The sequence below is a fragment of the Panthera leo genome, chromosome D3 (assembly GCF_018350215.1).
Source record: "Panthera leo isolate Ple1 chromosome D3, P.leo_Ple1_pat1.1, whole genome shotgun sequence".
NCBI lineage: Eukaryota > Metazoa > Chordata > Mammalia > Carnivora > Felidae > Panthera > Panthera leo.
This window is the reverse complement of record NC_056690.1, coordinates 30,154,461-30,170,916: the sequence shown is the minus strand read 5'-3', so window position 1 is coordinate 30,170,916 and position 16,456 is coordinate 30,154,461. Positions and strand designations below refer to the sequence as shown.

At 49.3% G+C, this 16,456-nt stretch overlaps 1 protein-coding gene, 1 long non-coding RNA gene and 1 pseudogene across 2 annotated transcripts; 2 read left to right on the top strand and 1 right to left on the bottom strand.

Moving 5' to 3' along the window:
* Positions 1-316: 316 nt before the first annotated feature.
* On the bottom strand, positions 317-1,187 carry MIF (macrophage migration inhibitory factor). Its single transcript, XM_042910636.1, has 3 exons — positions 975-1,187; positions 624-796; positions 317-499 (listed from the first exon to the last, which is right to left on the bottom strand). Exons 1-3 carry the CDS (start codon positions 1,080-1,082, stop codon positions 433-435), a joined length of 348 nt encoding a protein of 115 aa, XP_042766570.1. The 5' UTR covers positions 1,083-1,187; the 3' UTR covers positions 317-432.
* A 1,638-nt stretch (positions 1,188-2,825) lies between these two features.
* Positions 2,826-4,241, top strand: LOC122203648. The gene is made up of 2 exons (XR_006195282.1): positions 2,826-3,070; positions 3,944-4,241. It is a non-coding gene; the product is annotated as an uncharacterized LOC122203648 (long non-coding RNA).
* Positions 4,242-6,824: 2,583 nt separating this feature from the next.
* LOC122203099 lies at positions 6,825-14,134 on the top strand (annotated as a pseudogene).
* The last annotated feature ends 2,322 nt before the right edge of the window (positions 14,135-16,456 follow it).

Below are 16,456 nucleotides of genomic sequence, written 5' to 3'. Positions count from 1 at the left end.
AGCCCAGCCAGCCCTAGCCTACGTGGTGGCCCCGCCCCCGCATGTGAGAATGGATTCAACTCTGGGTTCCCGCCAAGGGCACAACGTGAACCTGCCCTGGGAGGGCCAAGCTGCAAACGGCGTTGAATGGGAGGCTCCGATTTGAGTCGGATTCCTGGGTCTGTGGCCCCGGGCAGGATGCCAATCAAGGCTGAGGCTTCTGCTGGGGGCACAGGACAGACAAGGCTAGGCAAAAGGACTCCCGCCCTCTGTTCCCCAGTCACTGTCCCGGCCCTGCACCCACTCCTCCTCAAGCCAAGGAAGCCCGAAGCAGCAGCAGCCTCCAAACCGTTTATTTCTCCGGACCTGGAGGTGGGGGTCGCTGCGGGCGAAGCGGGCACAATACTGCGGGCAGCAGGGCCTTGGTGCAGGCGGGTAGGGCCGGCGCGGCCCTCAAGCGAAGGTGGAGTTGTTCCAGCCCACGTTGGCCGCGTTCATGTCGTAGTAGTTGATGTAGATCCTGCGGGGCGTGGAAGCCAGATTCAGCGGGCTGCGTTGTCACGGGCCTTGGGCTGCACCCCTCGGCGCCCCCACCGCCCCTCGGCGCCCCCACCGCCCCTCGGCGCCTCCAGAGCCCCACGCACCTATCAGGGCTGACGCGCAGGCGCTCGGCCAGCAGGCCACACAGCAGCTTGCTGTAGGAACGGTTCTGCGCGCCGCCGATCTTGCCGATGCTGTGCAGGCTGCAGAGCGCGCACGGCTCGCTGGAGCCGCCGAAGACCATGAGCTGGTCAGGGACCACGTGCACCGCGATGTACTATGGAGAGACGGGGTGCGGTCAGCCGGCCCGCGAGCCCTCGCCTGGGCCCGGGCGGCCACCCATTCCATCCCTTCCCTGCCCAGAGCCTCGGCCTGGAGTCGCCCCCTCCTCGCCCCCAAGCCCGGGACCACCTCGTCCGGCCCGCACCCCTTCTCCCTGTTCTCTCCTGGCAAACCTGGGCCGGCTTGCCGGTGGCCTGCGCCAGCTGCTGAGTGAGCTCGGAAAGGAGCCCGTCCGGCACGGAAGCGCGGGGGACATTGGTGTTCACCACGAACATCGGCATGCTGGCGAAAGAACGGCGGGGACGGGTGCACAGGAACCCACCAACGCGCGAAAGGCTGCAGCACGGCAACCTGAGCTACGTGACCGCCGCCTGGTGCAGCCCAACAGGAAGCTGAGGCCCCGCCTCCTGTGACGCCACCGCCGGCGGACGCCCCGCCTCCGTGCCGCTGTGGGGCCCTCCCGGCTGGTGACGTCATCGGAAGCGGAGGCCCCGCCCCTGTGCGGCCACAGCTCTCTCCTGACTGGTGAAGTCCAGGCTGGCGGAGACCCTGTCTTGGCGGAACTTGGGTTGCTGGCTTCCTGGACCCACTCACCCTCTCAAAGCCGTTCTTCACGCGGCGGCCAGAAATCTTCCTATCCTTCGTTTCTTCGCTAGTCCTTTACTTTAGTTACTGACGTTTATTCAGCGACGTGTGTGTGCGCCAGGAGTTCGAGATGCAGCAGTTAACTGAGCACGTGGCCCCTTGCCACCCTCCAGGAGCTCACAGCCAGCAAAGTAGATGAAGTCCCAGCCCATTCCACCACACGCACCGAACCTTTGTGTGCCCTGAGTCTCCAGGGCTACATGTTCCCCAAGGCTGTAGTCCTGGGCCTGTGTGTGTGTGTGTGTGTGTGTCTGTGTGAGAGTGATGGGGAGAGGTAGGCATTGCTGCAGGTAGAAGGGGGCAGCCAGAGTAGAGTCAGGGGCAGCATCCAGGTGCCTTCCCTGCACCCTTGCTCTTTAACGTAAGTGAGCATGCTGGGAGGTGCCAGGGGGAGGGGCAGGGAATAAGAGATGAGGCTCAGGCAGGGCTCCATAGACCAAAGGCAGTCAACAGCTCTGTCTCGGAGCCCCTGCTCCCCTGGACAACTTCTCTGCAGGTCTGGGAACTTTAGCTCCTCGGGGGAAGCCCCACCATAGTTAGGTCCTCTAGGAATGCCCTCCCTGAGAGTCTTGGTGAATTCTTCCCATCCCTTCCACCAATGGTAAGCTCAGGGGGCATCTAGTGGGTAGCAAGCATACAAGAGACCCAGACTGAATACTGGTTGAATGAACGAATGGGTGAATGAAGACAGTCATGACACGGCAGGAAGAGGATAGGGCAGTGGCTGGATTGGGACCCTGACCAGGCCTGCAGGCCTTGCCATCCCTGGGAAGAAGGGCTTGTGGCTACGTGGCCACCCCACTTCCACTCTGAAGAGCCCCCTCTGGTCAGGGTGCTGTGCTGGGGAACAGATCTCTCTCAGGTGCTCTAAGGGGCACATTGTGTTTGGCCAAGTCCTCAGAGCTCTCCAGGAAGGTCCTGTCTTTGGCATCTGGCAGGTGCTATCCAGTTAAGGTGGCACAGCACACACTGGCCTTGATATGCTACAGCAAGGACACTTGTGCCTGTGGGACCAGCCAGTATCCACTCAAGTAGGTCCCATGGCCCAGTTGTGCAATACCCTGCAAGTGTTTGTTCCTCCACCTAGGCCCCAGGCTGCTTCCTCACTCTCACACCCTATGCCCAGGCCTCCTTACCGCTGATGGACTGATGCACTCCACGCCATGTCGACAGCTCCCCCGCCCCCTTCCAAGCTCAGTAGCCAATTCAGCACCTTCTGCTTCCTGTGTCCAAATCCAAGTGCGTGACTATTCCTCCCACACCTGTTGGCCTGCCAGTGAAATGTACTTCCCTCCACTGTCGCCCTTATCCTTCCCTCTCTCCACCCAGCCCATCACCACCACCACCACCTTAGTTTAAGTTAGCTGGCTTCACCTTTGGCCTAGCATGGACCCTGTGATAACGCCATGGTGGACTGTTCTTCCTGGGAGAGGAGTCTATTTCCCTGCCCCCTGCCAGCGGACCTGGCCATATGACTTACCTTGCCCAATGAAATGCAAACAGAAATTATGTAAGTGACTCCAGGAAGAATATTCAAGAGCCTGCACCTGCACCCGGTTCTCTGAGATGGTGGAAGTGTGACAAGATGGATCCACACCAGCAAACACCAGCAATGCCCCTGTAGGTGAGCCACTGCGATTTTGAGGTTTACTGTAGCATAGGGCAGTCTTCCCTAATCAGGACAGCCTATTTACTAATTACCCTTCCCTTTCCCAGTAGCAGTCCGTGCCATCTTTCTAGAAGGGCATCTGGGGAGGTGATATCATTCACAGGCCCACCCCTTACTAGCTTGGACACTTGACTCACCCCCTCTCTGAGATTCAGTTTTTCCCCCACCTGTAATTTGAAGATAGTAGTGTCCACCTTACAGAGGAGTGTTCTGAGGACCAAGCGGCCTAAATACTGGTGATAGTCCCCGCTGATATTAGAGGTAGTACTGTCACAATGCCCTGGCATGTCACAATGCCCTGCCCCACATTTTGCACCCCTCCCCCTTGGTCCCTGAGACTGTGCACTGTCCTTAGGGACCATGCTCCTGACTCTTGGCTCTGGCATTGGTCCTGAAATATGGTTTGCATGCACTTTACCTCATCTACCTCAGTTCCTTGGGAAAGCCCCAGAACCCCTGGCTTTAATGTGGTCCTGTAACATGCCCAGCACCTCTCCTTCCTTTGAGGCCATAACCTTATTCCTATTTGTGCGTTAATGTTTCCTTGCTAGGTGGTAAGCTCCATGAGAGAGGGGACTGGACTGTCTCTTTTTGGCCATCGCTGTTTGCCCACCTCCTTGACCCATTATTACCTCAGTGGTAGGCAGAGGGCCTCCAAAGATGTCCATGATCTAATCCCTGGAATCTGTGAATGTTATGTTACACGGCAGAAGGCACCACACAGATGTGATTAGAATTGCAGACCTTCAAATTGGGGGGTCACTATGGATTATCTGGGTCGGCCCAATGTAATCACACAAGCCCTTAAAAGCAGAGAATTTTTTCCAGCTAGACTCAGTGAGATGCGGCAGAAGGGGAAGTCAGACTCAAAAGCAGGAGAAGGACTTGATGCGCCATTACTGGCTCTGAAGATGAAGGAGGCTAGGAGCCTCAGTCATACAACCACAAGGAACTGGATTCTGCTAACAACCTGAATGGACTTGGAGAAGTGGGTCCTTCTCTAGTTGACCTAGGGACACATTGACTTTGGCCGTACAAGACCCTAAGCAAAAGACCCAGTCACTTGATGCTGGACTTCTGACCCACAGAAAGTGTGAGATAATAAATCTATGTTGTTTTAAGCTGACAAATGTGTGTTGATTTGTTCTAGAAGCAATAGAAAGGTAATACACTTGGCATTGATAGGGGCTTGATAATTATCTGCTGAACAGCAGGGACACATGCACTGGGAGGTGTTGGCAGGCTGCTGAGCCGCCTGGGATCATCTCCCCTTTCCTCTTCACTGACCGAATCCCAGTTCTGTTTGATTAGAATATTCGCTGCCCCAGAGCCCCTGACAACCAGGCATGGTCACGTGAAGCTCATGCCATGTGTGGGGTTTATGGGGAAGCAGGTGATTTGCTAACGGAGGTGCCATCCTTCCCTCTTCTTCCTGCCCGCTCCCCAAACTTGGACCCCCAAGATATGCAGCAACCGTTAGGCAACCATGAGCTGGAAAAACACAGGCCAAAGAGCCAGGAGTGGCAGCCCAGAGGAGCCTGGGGCTCTGAAAAATAAACCCCTCTCTGCTCAAAGCACTGCTTATCAGGGTTTGTGTCATTTGCAGCCCCAGTGCAAGTCCTGGCTCCTGCAGAGGACTTCCTGAGTGCCATGTCTAGGCATTCCTACTGCAAGTGTTTTTGCTGCAGGCATTTTCATGGCAAACGTTTTTGCCACATCACTGACTGGTCACAAGGCAGTGTCGCCATAAAAGATAAAATCAAGAAAAATAAAAGAGGGACATTCATTAAAAAGGACATAATTAATGAAACATGAAAACTGAATAATAAAACTACCTGGCTGAGAAATACAAAATTTTTGGATACATTTATTTTTTTTTAATGTTTACTCATTTTTGAGAGACAGAGAGAGAGAGAGTATGCACGTGCAGGAGGGGCAAAGATGGGGACAGAGGATCTGAAGTGGGCTCTGAGAGGACAGCAAAGAGCCCTATACGGGGCTTGAACTCACAAACCGTGAGATCGTGACCTGCGCTGGAGTTGGACGTGCAACCAACTGAGCCACCCAGGTGCCCCTAATATATTTGAATACATTTAAAACGTGTGTAGATTCTATGCAAATAACTGATTTTATTTTGTGGATTGTATCTATGTATGCTTTCAAGATCTTTCATTCATAGTATTGCACATTTTTTTTATTCATCTCATGAGGCATCACAGTTTTTCTTTTTTTGCTAAACTTTCTTCCTTCATTAAGAGAGATACCTGTTTCTAAACACTAGGATGCATTTTTTTGTTTGTTTTTATTTTGTTTTTACTTTTTTTAAATTTTTTAATGTTTATTTATTTCTGAGAGAGAGACAGAGAATGAGCTGGGGAGAGGCAGAAGAAAGAGAGATACAGAATCTGAAACAGGCTCCAGGCTCCAAGCTATCAGCACAGACCTGGATGAGGGGCTCGAACCCACGAACTGGGAGATCATGATCTGAGCCAAGTCAGATATGCAACTGACTGAGCCACCCAGGCGCCCCTGTTTGTTTGCTTTTACAGGTGTAGTTTTGAGAGACAAGGAGAGAGCATGAGTGGGGAGGGGTGGAGAGAGAGGGAGACAGGATCAGTGGCAGGTTCTGCGCTGACAGCAGAGAGCCCTATGCAGGGCTTGAAGAACCATGAGATCGTATATACATATACATAGGGTGTATATCACATCTTTATCCATTATCCATTAATCAATCGATGGACACTTGGGCTGCTTCCATAATTTGGTATTGTAGATAATGCTGCTATAAACATAGGGGTGTATGTGTCCCTTTGAATGAATGTTTTTGTATTTGGGGGGTAAGTATCCAATAGTGTGACTACTGGATAGTTCTATTTTTATTTTAGTTCAGTTTTAGTGGGTTTTTTTCTTTGTGAAAAACTTCTACATTGTTATTTGTTCTTGGTATTTTGTCACATGTCCATTCATAGACCTTCCATAGTTCTATGGGAAATGCAGTCAATACTCTGCACCCCTGTATAGACCATTATGAAGGCTAAGATTCATATAATACACAAATGGGAACACTGTGTCAATGGAGAAACAAAACCAAACCATCAACCAGTTGATGAAACCGAAGAGCCCAACCAGTTATTTTTTTTTTTTTTTGTATCTTTTACAGCAAAATTGTTTCACAGCCAATTAGTTATGTGGTGAATTGCTTATGGCGAAGATGCTTACAGGAAAACGACCTAGAACCGTCTGGTGGGTAAGGACTGCCAGGCACGAAGCAGCAGGGAAGAAAACCTCCCAATGTAGGGACATGCCAGCTGGGTAAGGGGGAATATGGCCCACGCAAGCACTCAGCAGACTCTAAAAGCAGGGAGCATTTCTGTGGGCAGGATCTGAGTTACCTGAGCTGGAAAGAGGGCATAGGGAGGACAGAGGCCTGCTGGCACCCCACTGTGGGGCTACCTGCTCTTCCCCTTGCTGCCTCTCCCCTGCCAGCAGCCCATGTCCCGGGGCAGTCCACCCTTCCACAGCCTCCCACAAGCCTCATTTCCCTCAGCATCTCTCTCCTGGTCACACAAGGCTCGTCACCCCTACAGCAAAAACCCAGCCAGCCCTGAGCCCTCAACAGTCCCTGAACTCATCAGTCCCATGCCTTGTTCACTGAACACATTGTGGTTCACATGTGGTGAACACATTCAGTGAACAAAGACACGCGAAGATGATTCCTCCCCACCTCATTCCTGCTTCTGGTCACAGTGGGAAGACACATGGGGGTCAGCTGTACCTGAAGGTACGGGATTGCAGAGGGGGGTGTCTGCCAGGAGACCACCACATAGCAAAGAAAGGGTCTAGGTGTGGTGGGGAGCCAGCAATCACAGCCAGTTCTCCCCACAGTACCCTGAGACACGGTCCAGAGAAGGTGATCTGGGTGAAGTCACTTCAACTCTCTGAGCCTCAGTGTCAGAATGGGGGGTGAGGTGGTGACTCCTTTCCCATAGGCTTGTGTGAAGATTAAAGGGGCTAAAAGGACAAAGGGCAAAGTCCCTGGCTTATAGTAGGTGCTCAGTGAATGCCTGAACTTACCATATTGTACCCAAGTGTCCTGGAGCAGGAAATGAGCTAATAGACCTCAACCCCAATGGTGGACATGCAAGCCAAGAGGGTGACTGTGCTCTCCTTCCCTGGTGTCCAAGTCCTGTCCCAACCCACCCCTGTCCTCACAGGATCCTGTCAAAGCCAAGGCCAGGCTGCTCAGAAGGCCCCCAGGCACTGTTCTGCTCCTGGTGCTGCATAGTCCCGCTCAGACTCACATCCACGAGAGCTCACAGCAGCCTGTCCCAAAGGTAGTGTCCTGGACTTCTTGGAAATCCTTATTTCCCAGAGGACACATAAGCATGCACCCTGGTGGCAGGGCACCTTAGAGAGTATGAGGTCACTGGTCATTGGAGTGTCATGGGAAGAGACCATGGGAGGGTCTGGCTCCCTATAATTACAGGATAAATTCCCCACCTGGCCTTCAGGCCCCCCCCCACTTCACCTTAGAGCTCTTCTGCCCCATGGATGCTAGGCTTCCCCGCCCACACATCAGCTCTGTCCAGGGCTTTCCCATCTCCATTCAGTAGCATCTATGGCCCTCATGAAGTCTTCCTGACACCTCTAGCTGGAAACCTACCCATCCCTAGGCCTCATCACCCTGGGACACCATGGACACATTTTCATGGTCTGCCTCCAAAGAAAGCCGAGTATGTGTGTGTGTGTGCACACATGCACAAAAAGTTGGCATCCACCCCTGGAATGTGGCTCCACTGCTGGAGCCACAGGGATGAGACCTGGGCTCCCCCTCAGCATCCTTGTCCTTCTTTGAGTGTCTGGTTCTCCCTAACCTTTGATTTCCTGCTGCCTGTAGAATGGAGCCAGGGAACCAGCAGCACAGGGACTCTGATCTCCTGCAAGGTCTGTAGGAAGGGCCAAACTGTGGACTCTCTTCCCTCCTGTCTCTGCAAAGCCTTAGCTGTGGCCCTTTGGCCTTGGCCTCCATGCCCTGCCACCAGCCCTGGATCTACCCTCAGCACTGGCTCAAGCCCCAGGTCCACCACTAACCCATAGTGTCACCGTGGATGCTTCAGATGGCCTTTGGACCTCCCCCACAGAATGGGATCAGATAGCAGAAGAGCCAGGGTCTGGAGGCAGTGTACTGCAGTGGTCATGACCACCCAGGTTCAGTCCTGGCCTACCACCTGGTGGTGTGACCTTGCTCCTTGGATAAGCCACTGCCTTCATGTGCCTCTCCTGCTCCTGTGTAAAACAGGGATAATAAAAGCACTTATTTCTGGGGGCATTTGCTCAGGTTAGAGGTGCCAATGCTTGTGAAGCACTCAAAATAGTCTCAATAAGTGGAAAAGCCTCCATAGATGTTGGCTCAGAATGGTGTTGTTGATGCTGTGGTTGTGAGACTGTTTGACTTTCTTCAAGGTGAAGGTCACCGCTTCCTCCCAACCCTGGTGCAGCCTGAGGACAGGGACAGTGGTGGACACCTCGGGATACAACAGGCCCTAAGACAATAAACTGGATAAATTGAAGGAATCAATGTAATCAATGGATGATTCAGCTGAGGCATGGAGAGGACAACCTGTGTCCCAATAAGAGGGAACCGAGTGTCAGGGTCTGGGGAGGGGTGGATGAGGGCGAAGGCAGGAGAATCAACTGCAGCCCTTTGGAAGCCATGCGGCCCTGACCCTTGAGATCAGGGCATGAGAACTGGTAGCCAGGTTTGCTGGCCCAGCAGGGAGAGGCTGGGCCCCGGAAGCTGAGACTCAAAGCCCGGGTAACTAGCAAGCCAGGGAGAAGGTGTGTGAGTCAGGAGAGGGAGCTAACCTGGTGCTCTGGAAGATGGGAGAAGCCACACTGTCTGGGGTCTGGGCAGGTGAGTCAGAGCTGGGGGGCTTTTGTCTATGGAGAAGAGCATTTCAGGGGGGCTGGGGGACTGATAGATATCAGTAGACAGGGATGTGAAGGGGCTGGCTGGTGGGACCCCTCCATCAAGGGTAGTCTGAGGGCCCAAGGTCAGGGACTCACCCACCAGGCAGGCCTCCCTGTCTCTGCAGTCAGGGAGGAGGTAGCACAGGCTCTCAGGGAACAGGGGCAGGGAGACAAGCTGGAGCAGCCCAGGCACCAGGCAGCTGGCAGGCAGCAAGGCCCAGGCCTGCGTGGGTTTCCCAGGAGCTCCCTGGGGAGGCAGAGGAGAGTCCAGGTCAGATGCATCCTTGCTAGAACCCTTCCCTTACCCCTTGTTCTCTTGCCTGCAGGCCTACAGAAGGTCTGCATTGTCCTGTGCTTCTTCCTAATCAGGATGTCAGCCCAGAAGAGGAGCAGGAAGTTTCTCCTGTCTCATAATGCCCTCACTCTTTACCCAGGGGCCTAGGCCCTGCCCCTCCCTGTCTTGAGAAAAACAAGGCTCTGAGGCTGACACCCTCCCACAATCCTTCCATCACCATCACCCCCTACCCTGTGCAGCCTTCGCTCTGCCCCCTGCCCTATGGAGTCTCACCAGGCAGTTCACACTCAAATGGGAAGGCTAGTAATAGCCTTGGCCCAAACTGGCAGATTTCAGGCCACGGGATTTGAAAAATCATTTGAGGACAGAAAGACTTACTGGTGTCCCCAAACCCTCCATGCAGGTTGGCATCCAAGTTGCCCAAGTCTGACCCCTCCCATCAGGATCCCCAGGGTTGGGAAGATAGCTGAGGCCACAGATTCAACCCTTATCTCATACCATAAACAAAAATTAACTCAAAATTGATCATCAATGGGGCGCCTAGGTGGCTCAGTTGCTTGAGTGTCCAACTTTGGCTCAGGTCATGATCTCATGGTTCAGTTAGTGGGTTCCAGCCCAGCGTGGGGCTTTGCACTGACAGCATGGATCTTGCTTTGGGATTCCCTGTTTCCCCCCTCTCTCTGCCCCTCCCTACTCCCTCAAAAATAGATAAACATTAAAAAAATTTTTTTAACTGTTAAAAAAAAAGATCAACATAAATATAAAAGTAAAAGTTAAAACTACCAAACATTTAGAGGAAAATCTTTGCAATGATAGACAAAGACGTCTTAGGACACAAACTGCATTAATCATATGAGATAAAACTGATAAATTGGACTTTATCAAAATAAAAATTTCTGCTCCTAGGCACTATTAAGAAATTAAAAATGTGGGGTGCCTGGGTGGCTCAGCCGGTTGGGCGTCTAACTTGTGGTTTCAGCGTGGGTCCTGATCTGGCGGTTCATGAGTTCTGACTATCAGTGCGGCCTATCTGCGCTATCAGTGCAGAGCCTGCTTGGGATTTCTCTCTCTGCTCCTCCCGGCGCGCTCTCTCTCTCTCTCTCTCTCTGAAAAAAAAAAATAAACATAAAAATTTTATTAAAAATATCATTAAAAAGGTAAGTTACAGACTGCAAGAAAATATTGGCAATACATATATCTGATAAAGTAATTGCATCTAGAATGTATGAAGAGTGTCCTCAACTCAAAACTAATGCAAACAACCCAATAAAAAATGGTGAACACTAGGGGAAAATCTAGATGATCAACCATGGGTTTGGTGATGCCTCTTCAGATATGACACCAAAGGCACGATCCATGGAAGAAAGAACTGATAAGCTGGACTTCCTTAAAAGTAAAAATTTCTGCTCTGTGAAAGACACCGTCAAGAGAATGAAAAAACAAGCCACAGACTGGGAGGAAATATTTGCAAAAGACATATTTGATAAAGGGCTGTTAACCAAAATATACACAGAACTCTTAAAACTCAGTAATAAGAAAATGAACAACTTGATTTTTAAAATGGGCAAAATAGGGGCGCCTGGGTGGCTCAGTCGGTTGGGCGTCCGACTTCGGCTCAGGTCACGATCTCGCGGTCCGTGAGTTCGAGCCCCGCGTCGGGCTCTGTGCTGACAGCTCAGAGCCTGGAGCCTGTTTCAGATTCTATGTCTCCCTCTTCCTATGACCCTCCCCTGTTCATGCTCTCTCTCTCTGTCTCAAAAATAAATAAATGTTAAAAAAAAATTTTTTTTTTAAATAAATAAATAAAATGGGCAAAAGACCTTAACAGACACCTCACCAGAAAATCTACACATGTCAAATAAGCATATGAAGAGATGCTCCACATCACATGTCATCCAAGAAATGCAAATTAAAACAACAATGACATATGGGGAGTCTGGGTGGCTCAGTCAGTTGAACATCCGACTTCGGCTCAGGTCATGATCTCACAGTTTGTGGGTTTGAGCCCTGAGTCGGGCTCTGTGCTGGCAGCTCAGGGCCTGGAACCTGCTTCAGATTCCATGTCTCCCTCTCCCTCTGCCCCTCTCCTGCTCGCGCTCTGTCTCTCTCTGTCTCTCAAAAATAAATGAACATTAAAAAATAAAATAAAATAAAACAACAATGAGATATCACTAGCAGTTGTTAAGTTGCCAACATCCAAAACACTGACAACACCAAATGCTGGAGAGGATGTAGAGCAATAGAAACACTCATTCACTGCTACTGAGAACGCAAAATGCTACAGGCAATTCGGAAGATAGTTTGGCAGTTTCTTACAAAACAAAGCATACTCTTTTTTTTTTAAATTTTTTTAACGTTTATTTTGTTTTTGAGACAGGGAGAGACAGCATGAACGGGGGAGGGTCAGAGAGAGAGGGAGACACAGAATCTGAAACAGGCTCCAGGCTCTGAGCTGTCAGCACAGAGCCTGACGCGGGGCTCGAACTCACGGACCACGAGATCATGACCTGAGCTGAAGTCGGATGCTTAACCGACTGAGCCACCCAGGCGCCCCTAAAACAAAGCATACTCTTATCCTGTCGTTGAGCAATCATGCTTCTTGGTATTTGCCCAAAAGGGTTGAAAATGTATTTTGACACAAAAACCTGCACGTGGATGTGTATACTAGCTTTATTCATAATTACCAAAACTTAGAAGCCACCAAGATGTCCTTCGGGAGGTGAATGGATAAATAGACTGTGGTTCATCCAGACAATGAAATATTATTCTGTGCTGAAAACAAATGGGCTATAAAGCCACGCAAAGACTTGGGGGAAACTTAAATGCATATTACTAAGTGAAAGAAGCCAATCTGAAAAGGCTACATACTGTGCAGTTCCAACTACAGGACGTTCTGGAAAAGGTAAAATTATGAAGACAGTAAAACCTCCCTCATTGGTTGCTAAGGATCAGAGGAAAGGGAGGGATGACTAGGTAGAGAAGAGCACTTTTAGGATGGTGAAAATACTCTGTATATACTACAGTGATGGGTGCGTGTCACTATACATTTGTCCAAACCCATAAAATGTAGCACACAACATGGCTGCTGGGTGCTAATGATGTGTCCACATAGGTTCATGGATTATAACACATGTATCACTCTGGTGGGGGATGTTGATAATAAATGAGGCTATGCATATGTGGGGGTAGGGAGTATTTGGGAAGTGTCTATATTTTTCTCTAAATTTCGCTGTGAAATGAAAACTTCTCTAAGAAAAATAAACTATTTTTTAAAATCTTTTTAAAGATGTTTTAAGTTTATTTATTGTTGAGAGAGAGGTGCCTCTAGTATTTTTTAATATTTAAAAAAAAAAAGTAAGTAATTTCCATACCCAGTGTGGGGCTCAAACCCACAGCCCCAAGATTAAGAGTTACATGCTCTACTGACTGTGCCAGCCAGGCACCCCCTAAAAACAATAAAGTCTTTGGGGCACCTGGGTGGCTCAGCCCAGTAAGCGTCTGACTTGGGTTCAGGTCATGATCTCACAGTTGGTGAGTTCAAGCCCCCCATCAAGCCCCACATGGGGCCCCGCATGGAGCTCCATACTGTCAGTGTGGGATTCTGTGTCTCCCTCTCTCTCTGCCCCCCTCCTACTTGCATTCTCTCCCTCCCTCTCTCAAAATAAATAAATGAACTTTAAAAAATAATAAAATAAAACCTTTATTAAAAAATCAGTGGACAGGCTTTCCCTCTGCTCTGGGAACATGGTGGCAGCCTCAGGGAGAGCTCTGCTGTGAAGGGGCAGTAGGGAGCAACCGCCAGCAGGAGTGTGACTTCAGCCTCTGTCACAGAACACCGTCATCATGGAGTGCTGGTGGAAGGTGCCACAGGAGGGAGAGGGCCGGAAGCTGTGCCTGCACTGGTGACACTGCATCTACGAGCTGGTAGAGAGAACACCCTGGAGCTAATCCTCACAGTCAGTGGGAGGACTTGGAGTACTAGTGACCTGGACTTGGTGAAGAAATCTTTGGGCAGGAATTGACTACTGTCTCCAGGTCTGGCGGTAAGTGCATCCCCTGAGACCAAGAAATTGGCCGAGGAGGAGAAATTGCTGAGACAAGAAGGAAAGTTAGAAAAGATCCAGAGCAGGGCAGGTGAGATGACAATGACATTTCTAAGAAGCTGTCACCTAGAGGCAGGAATGAAGAACATCTTCAAATGGGAACTAAACCCTGAAATAGTTGCCCACCATTTCTTTCTTTTTTTTTTAATTAATAATTTTAATGTTTATTTATTTTTGAGAGAGAGCGTGAGCAGGGGAGTGGTGGAGAGAAGGGAACAGAGGATCCGAAGCAGACTGCGCTGACAGCAGAGAGCCCGATGTGGGGTTGGAACTCACGAACCATGAGACCATGACCTGAGCCGAAGTTGGACACTTAACCCCCTGCGCCACCCAACTGCCCCTGCCCTCCATATCTTAAAGAATCCTGGTTGCTGTGGTCAGCCCACATGTATTAAAGTTACCAGAGGACCCGTCACTAGGTGGGGTGGACACTGGTGTGAGGGGATGGTAAATGGGCTTGATGCTGTGAGGTTACCTATGTCTGTGGTGAACTCTGAAAGGCCCAAGACCGAAAGGTACAAGTACTGGATGATCCGAACCTACTCTCCTTCAACAGCAACACAGCAAAATCAGAGGAGCGGTGGAGCAAAGATGGGTCATCACCCTGAAACCACTCCCCCCTCTGACCAAGTAATGGAATTTTATTCTATTTTATTATTTTATTTATTTTTTATTTATTTATTTTGAGAGAGAGAGCACGAGCAGGGGGGAGGGGCAGAAAGGGATAGAAAATCCCAAGCAGCCTCTGCACTGATAGCGCAGTCAGACATGGGGTTCCAACTCACAAACTGTGAGATCATGACCTGAGCCGAAACCCAGACTCGGTGGCTTAATCAACTGAGCCACCCAGGTGCCCCTATTTTTTTTTAATATATTTTTTAAAAGTTTATTTATTTTGAGAGAGAGAGAGAGGGTGAGCAAGAGGAGGGGCAGAGAGAGAGAGAGAGAGAGAGAGAGAGAGAGAGAGAGAGAGAGAATCCCAAGCAGTCTCCATGCTCTCGGTGCAGAGCCTGACACGGGTGTGATCTGACAAACCGTGAGATCATGACCTGAGCAGAAACCAAGAGTTGGATTTTTAACCAACTGAGCCACCCAGGTGCCTTCAAATAGTGGAATTTTAAAGAGCATATGGGGACATTGGCCTAAACTGCATGTACACGTTGAATCCTCCATATTTCCCACCTCCGTCTTTGACTGTTACACATCCAGCCTTATTGGGGCAGTCCTGCTCAAGGAGTACTAGGCTGTAGATTTGATAAGCTGAATACTAACAGATGGAAACAGTCTAGATCCTATTTAGCCGCCACCTCCCTTGGAATTTAGTGGAACAAATAGGAGAGCTAAACACCATCTCCAGTACTGGGCTCATCTTCATACACACTGGACATTTGTACCTCAAGAGGAGATAAAGAGGTTGTGCTCTTTTTATTTTTTAGGTTTTTTTCATTACAGTGATACAGTTAATGTTATGCAGTTATGATTTAATACCGCACCTTTATGTTTATTTACATATCTCTCTACTGCAAATGGCACCATGTATGGTCTTTAAGTGTTTGCATGCATAAGTTTTGATAAATTTTAACTTTTTTTTTTTTAGAGAGAGAGAAAGAGAACGAGTGGATGAGGGGTAGAGACAGAGGGGGGGAGAGAGCGAATTCTAAGCACACTCCACGCTCAGCAAAGAGCCTGACTCAGGGCTGTATCCCACCACCCTGGGATCATGAGTCAGATGCTCAACCGACTGAGCCATCCAGATGCCCCTAACTTTGTTTTGTTGTTGTTGTTGTTGTTGTTGTTGTTGTTAATAGTGGACAAAAGATTTGAACAGATTCTTCACAAGGGAAGATACATGAATGGCTATATTGAGTACATGAAAAGGTACTCAACATTATTATGATGAGCATTATAATCATTAGTCATCAGGGAAATGCCACCATTAAACCACAAGGAGACACTATTGTACCACCAGCAGCATGGCTAAATTAAGAAGACAGACAATACCAAGTGTTGGTGAGGGTCTGGAGCATCCACAACTCTTCTACATCACTAGTGGGGATGTAAAACAATACAGTCACTTTGGACAATTTCTTCTATAGTTTTTGTTTTGTTTGTTTTCCTCCCATAATTAAACATACATTTACTATGGGTTTTTTTTTTTTAAGTAACCTCTACACCCAATATGGGGCTCAAACTCACAACCCTGAGATCATGCTGTAACGACTGAGCCAGCCAGGGGCCCCTAAACATACATTTGCTACTAAACTCAGTAATTCACTTACCCAAAATAAATGAAAACATTTGTCTACACAACTTGTGCAGGAATGTTAATAGAAGTTTTATTCATGAATGGCCAAGAATCAAAAACAACCCAAAATGTCCATTGACAGGTAAATGGTAAACAAATTATGATACATCCATACAGTAGAATATTGCTCAGCAACACAAAAGAATATATACTAATGATGTGACAACATGTGTGAATCCCCAAAACTTTATTTGGAGCAAAACCGGACACAAATGCATACATATGGTGTGGAATTATATCAAACTCCAAAAAAGGCAATGTGACCTATCATGGCCTGGGCCTGCAGGTGGGATGGCTTACTAGTTGCAAAGGGGCATGAGGGAGACTTTGGGATGATGTAAATGTTCTACTTTGATTGTGGTGGTGGTTTCTTGGGCACATACATCTGCCAAAACTCATTAAGTGTATACTCAATATAGATTCATTTTACTGCATGTAAATTACACCTCAAGGTTGATTTTTTTTAACATGTATTCATTTTTGAGAGACAGAGACAGAGCATGAGTGGGGGAAGGGCAGAGAGACTGGGAGACACAGAATCCGAAGCAGGCTCCAGGCTCTGAGCTGTCAGCACAGAGCCCAACACAAGGCTCAAACCCACAAAATGTGAGATCATGACCTGAGCCGAAGTCGGATGCTTAACTGACGGAGCCACCCAGGTGCCCCGT

Excerpts from the sequence above, each read along its gene's own strand:
- MIF (XM_042910636.1), bottom strand. The coding sequence starts at position 1,082 with ATGCCGATGTTCGTGGTGAACACCAATGTCCCCCGCGCTTCCGTGCCG. Across the intron at positions 797-974 it reads CCACCGGCAAGCCGGCCCAG|TACATCGCGGTGCACGTGGT; the intron begins GTTTGCCAGGAG and ends GTCTCTCCATAG. Across the intron at positions 500-623 it reads CTGCGCGTCAGCCCTGATAG|GATCTACATCAACTACTACG; the intron begins GTGCGTGGGGCT and ends CACGCCCCGCAG.